This window comes from Pseudopodoces humilis, chromosome 13 (assembly GCF_049639895.1).
Source record: "Pseudopodoces humilis isolate 2021_Gansu_Grassland_sample_001 chromosome 13, ASM4963989v1, whole genome shotgun sequence".
Classification (NCBI taxonomy): Eukaryota; Metazoa; Chordata; class Aves; order Passeriformes; family Paridae; genus Pseudopodoces; species Pseudopodoces humilis.
In genome coordinates this window covers 6039585-6043943 of record NC_142212.1, presented here as the reverse complement: position 1 = coordinate 6043943, position 4359 = coordinate 6039585, and the positions used below count along the sequence as shown (strand labels likewise).

Sequence of the window (4359 nt, the reverse complement as noted above, 5' to 3'; positions counted from 1 at the left end):
CGGGCGACCAGCCCCCGGTGCGAGGGGCCGGGCCGGGCTGCGCCCCGCCCTGAGGGGCCGGGCGGCGCTCGGTGGGTGGGGCCTGGTCCTTCAAGCCAGGCCCCGCCCCCGCCCCGCCCCGCCCAATCAGGCGAGGCGCTGGGGGGGTCACGTGGGCGCTCGGCGCGTCCTTCCGTCCGGCCGCGCGCAGAGCCCTCGCGCGGGAGGTGAGCGGTGCGCGGCGCGGGGTCGCGGCCCTGATTGGCTGCGCGTTCCCGCCTCAGGGGAGGGGGCGGCGGGGCCCGAGGGGCCGCCATGGCCGCGGGGGCTTGGCCGGGGCCCGCCCGGGCCGGGGCCGCTCCTCGCGCGACACCGGCTGCGGCCATGGTGTGACTGCGGCACGTCCCATTCCGCCTCTCACACGCCCCCCTCTGTTCTCTCCACCCGGGAAGGGCGAAGGCGGCGGCGCTGCCTGGCTATGCTGGTCAGCGAGAGGGTGAAGCGCCTTTTGAAGGTGGTGCCCGGGCAGCGGCGCTTTGGCTTTTACAGGTTCCTGCCCTTCTTCTTCGTGCTCGGCGGAGCCATGGAGTGGTTCATGATCAACGTCCGCGTCGGCGGAGAGACCTTCTGTGAGTGCGGGGACCCCGTGGCCCGGACCCGCCGCTCCCTCCCCCCGAACCAACGGGGCCAGCGGGGCCCGGGCCGGGCTGGAGGGCCCCGGCCTGCGCTCAGACACTGCTCGTGTTCGGGCAGGATGGGGCCCTTCAGGCTCTGCCTCCCCAGCAGAAACACTGGGCAGAAACAGAAAAAAAATCCTGAGTTTAGAGTGCCGAATACAATTTTAGCTGAAAGAGGGTACATTTCGATTGGATATTAGGAAAAGAATTCTTTCCTCTGAGGATTGCAAGGCCCCGGCAGAAGGTTGCCCAGAGAAGCCCTGGAAGTGTCCAAAGCCAGGCTGGATGGGGCTTGGAGAAAACTGGTCTATCAGGAAGTGTCATTATCCATGGGGATGGAGCAAGGTGATCTTTAAGGTCCCTATCAGCATAAAGCATTCTGCGATCATTGAAAAAGACTCATGAGGTTTGCCAGCATTTAAGCAGAGGTGTGGCATCATCTGAAACATGACTTTTACAACTTAAAAAATAAGTATGAAGATGGCTCATGACAACTTGGCTAATGGCATTTAGTTTCTATTAATCAAAGTATTTCTAATGTGACATTCTCACTTTAATAAATCCTGCTAGAAATTTTTGTGTATTTCCCTGAAAGGATCAGCTCAACTGTACATGGTGTCAGGGAGTGGGCAGGCAGGAAAACTATGGAGTTGGGAATATTCCTGTATGTTGTTTATATAAAAGAGACCAGAATACCAAAGTCAGGCTGAAAGCCCTCAGGCTTTAACTTCATGCCTGTAATTTAATTTCCCTTCAGCTAGTTAGGGCATTTTAATTTTAATTACCCTCATGGGAAAGTAGACAAGAAACAACTGTTTCTCACTGGAAACTTAGTTTTCCTAGAAAAACGTTTCATTGGGACTGATGGGAAGAACTTTCACCTGTATGAGAGAGAGAACATGAGCTATTTTAAGTGGTAATAAGGATTTCTGTTGGCTTGAATTTCCAGTTGCCTGTCAGTCAGCATCTGCAAGATAAATTTGGATTGAAAAGTTTAAAAAGAGATGACAGGATTCATGCATTTAACACCACTTTGCAGTGGGGAAACTCTAATCTAAAACATCTTTTTCTGCAGATGATGTTTACCGTAGGAAAAGATCTGAAAGACTGTACGAGGCAAGGATGGAGAAAGGGGAATTTTAGCTGAATCTCTTCAGGGGGGAGCTCCTGAGTGCTTCAACTGTACACGTGCCAAAGCAGCAGCAGTGCCACGTTGACAGTGGTGGAAGATGTTGGCTCTGCAACATGAACTGCGATCCACACGTTCGTGTAATATGCTCAGATGGTTTGGGCAGTTTTGTTCTTCCGTATCTGTAATATCTGTATTTAAATGAAGTGAAAAATTCATTCTATTTGGGCCTCTGCCACTAATTTAATGTTTGCTTAGTGCTTTTAAATAAACTAAACTGAGCAAACAGTCTGGCTGTTGCTTTTGTTAGCTTGGTGAAACACCCCCTTGTGAAAAGACCAGTGGGAAAGAAACATTACACAGTGCATCCATGTCAGCATAATAGAAATAGTAATTTTGAGTTAGTTTCTTTTGTACTTACAGGAACTGCTCTGACAGCCGATTTGTTTTCTTTGCAGTGTGAGACAATTTTAACTGGATAAAGAGAGCCAAGATTTACTGCTCAGCCCACAGTGCTTGGAAAGTGACCAGTGTGCTTGGGCTGTGCTGCCCACATCTGACAGTGGCCAGAGCAATGTGCAGTGTCAGTTCTGGCATCCCTGAGTCCTGGGGTGGAAATCCTGGCCACAAGGCAGGAGAACAGAGCTGCCTGCTGTGTTCCAGCAGTGTTTGCTCCCGCAGTGACACCGGGAGCGTGGGTGGGGTCAGTGACTGGTGCAGAGGGTAGGGGTGCAGGCTGATGGTGCAACAAAGAAGCCAAGTCTTATAATCAGCCTAAAACCAACCCTGAGGGAGTTCATGCCCTTACAGGTGTTCCTGTGCTGCCTCCTATGAGGCTTTGTAAGTCTTCATCAACTGCAGAGACAAGGGCAGCTCTGTAGAGGTCAGGGTGTAGGTTCTCCAATTGCAAACTAAGGGGAACCTTTGTGTTGTGCCTTCCAAGGACTTGATCTAGAGTATTAGGGCTACTTGTGTTTTCAAGGGATAAAAACGGACAGAATTAAAGATCTGACTGTGTCACTGCATATTTTGACTGAGCAGCAAGTGAATCCCTTGAGGAAAGCCTCTATTTCAGAATAACTTTGACTTTAGTTCTGAGGTAGAGCCCAAAACTCATGAACAAGCTGCTTTTTGCAATCACAGATCATTGCACTGACGTCAACCCTAACCATAGCAGTACATTCAAGAATAAAGCAATAATAAAAAAGCCAGATTTTGAAAACTGCTGAGCTTTAGCTTCATCTGATTTTATTTCTTGAGCCTTTTGAAATTCTCTTGTGCTCTGTTTTCATAAAACAAGTAAGTTGTTCAATATATGGAGTTTTTTTCAAGCAAGAGCCCTGTGCCCTAGTTATTTCTCAGGACTCGGGAGCCTGATGTGAAAACTTCCTGTGGCTTCCCTTAAGCACTCCTGTAATTGTAGCAGTGTTCCACAAACAGCTGTGAGCCAAGCCCAGTTCTCACTTCAGACCTCTAGCTTGTTTAGCAGTGACTGTTTCCCATTGGCAGCTGAGAGCACCAGGCACATCTGGAAGATCTCTGGGATGTCTGAAGCAGGTAAACAGAAAGGGAGAGAGGCTGCAGTCACTCACAAGATGTCTGGTGTCAGGGAGTTCCGTGTCACTGGTCTTGGTGACTGCTGCAGGAATAAAATCCTCTGGCACTGTACCATTTCAGGCAACACAGATCTGTTATGACACAGTATGAAGCTTGACATTTAGAAATCTGAGCTGCAGTCTCCAATCCTGAGTGTGCTTGCTAGTGCTGACCCTTTGGTATTTTTAGATTTCACCAGTCTGTCACTAATGCTGGACATCAGAATAGCTGCAACTCCCCATTCCAGAATCCCAGCCTATTCCACAGCTGAATACACTGGGGGATTTAGTATCAGTTCAAAATACACCCCATCTTCAACAACCAAAGTCTGCATTTGGTTTTGCCATTTTATTCCTGCTGACTCCTAATTCTGTGCTCTTTGCCTTCCCCAGTTCTCTCTGACTCTCATATCCCTGTATCACTCCCATCCTCCCGCTTCCCCCATCCACCTGCTGTGGCAAAGGAAACGGAGAGTAAGCAAGAGCTCTCCTTTGGCTCGGCACTCAGGGAACACCGTGTGGCTGTTCCAGGCTGCTGCAGTGGGCCAGGGTCACAGCTTTCACTTCTAGCCCTGCCAGGCCCCTGCCAGCTCCAGGGCTGACCACATCCCTTCCTTCAGCAGGGAATTCAGCCGGTGTCCACCTGGAGCGGAGCTCTGCACCGACCAACAGCATTTTCATGTGTTCTGCAGCAGCCACAACAGCTTCTGAGACTCAGCAAAGCATTCCTGCTCCAAGCTTTCCAAACTCTGGAAGTTGGGGCAAGATGGATACTGAGCATGGAAAAATCCGTTTCGGTGAGAGAGCAGCAGTAAAAAGTCATCTGGAATAAACAGTGATACCTAATGCACAAGCAGTGCTGCTCACCACTCCAGCATTAGAGAGAGGACAACCACCACCAATCCAGAATGATTCTGTGGAAAAAATGGATCTGCTGATCATTCCCCTGCAGCTGTGTGCACAAGGATGCAGCTGTCTG

General features: G+C 50.3%; 1 protein-coding gene across 1 annotated transcript; it reads left to right on the top strand.

The window, feature by feature from the left end:
* The first annotated feature begins 130 nt into the window (after positions 1-130).
* Positions 131-2074, top strand: UQCC5 (ubiquinol-cytochrome c reductase complex assembly factor 5). Its single transcript, XM_005522165.3, has 3 exons — positions 131-206; positions 432-608; positions 1732-2074. The coding sequence occupies exons 2-3, from the start codon at positions 458-460 to the stop codon at positions 1797-1799; spliced, it is 219 nt and encodes a 72-aa protein (XP_005522222.1). The 5' UTR covers positions 131-206; positions 432-457; the 3' UTR covers positions 1800-2074.
* Positions 2075-4359: the final 2285 nt, after the last annotated feature.

Bases quoted from the DNA above. Each gene is read 5' to 3' on its own strand.
- UQCC5 (XM_005522165.3), top strand. From the start codon at position 458: ATGCTGGTCAGCGAGAGGGTGAAGCGCCTTTTGAAGGTGGTGCCCGGG. The intron at 609-1,731 runs GTGAGTGCGGGG...CTTTTTCTGCAG, and splicing joins CGTCGGCGGAGAGACCTTCT to ATGATGTTTACCGTAGGAAA.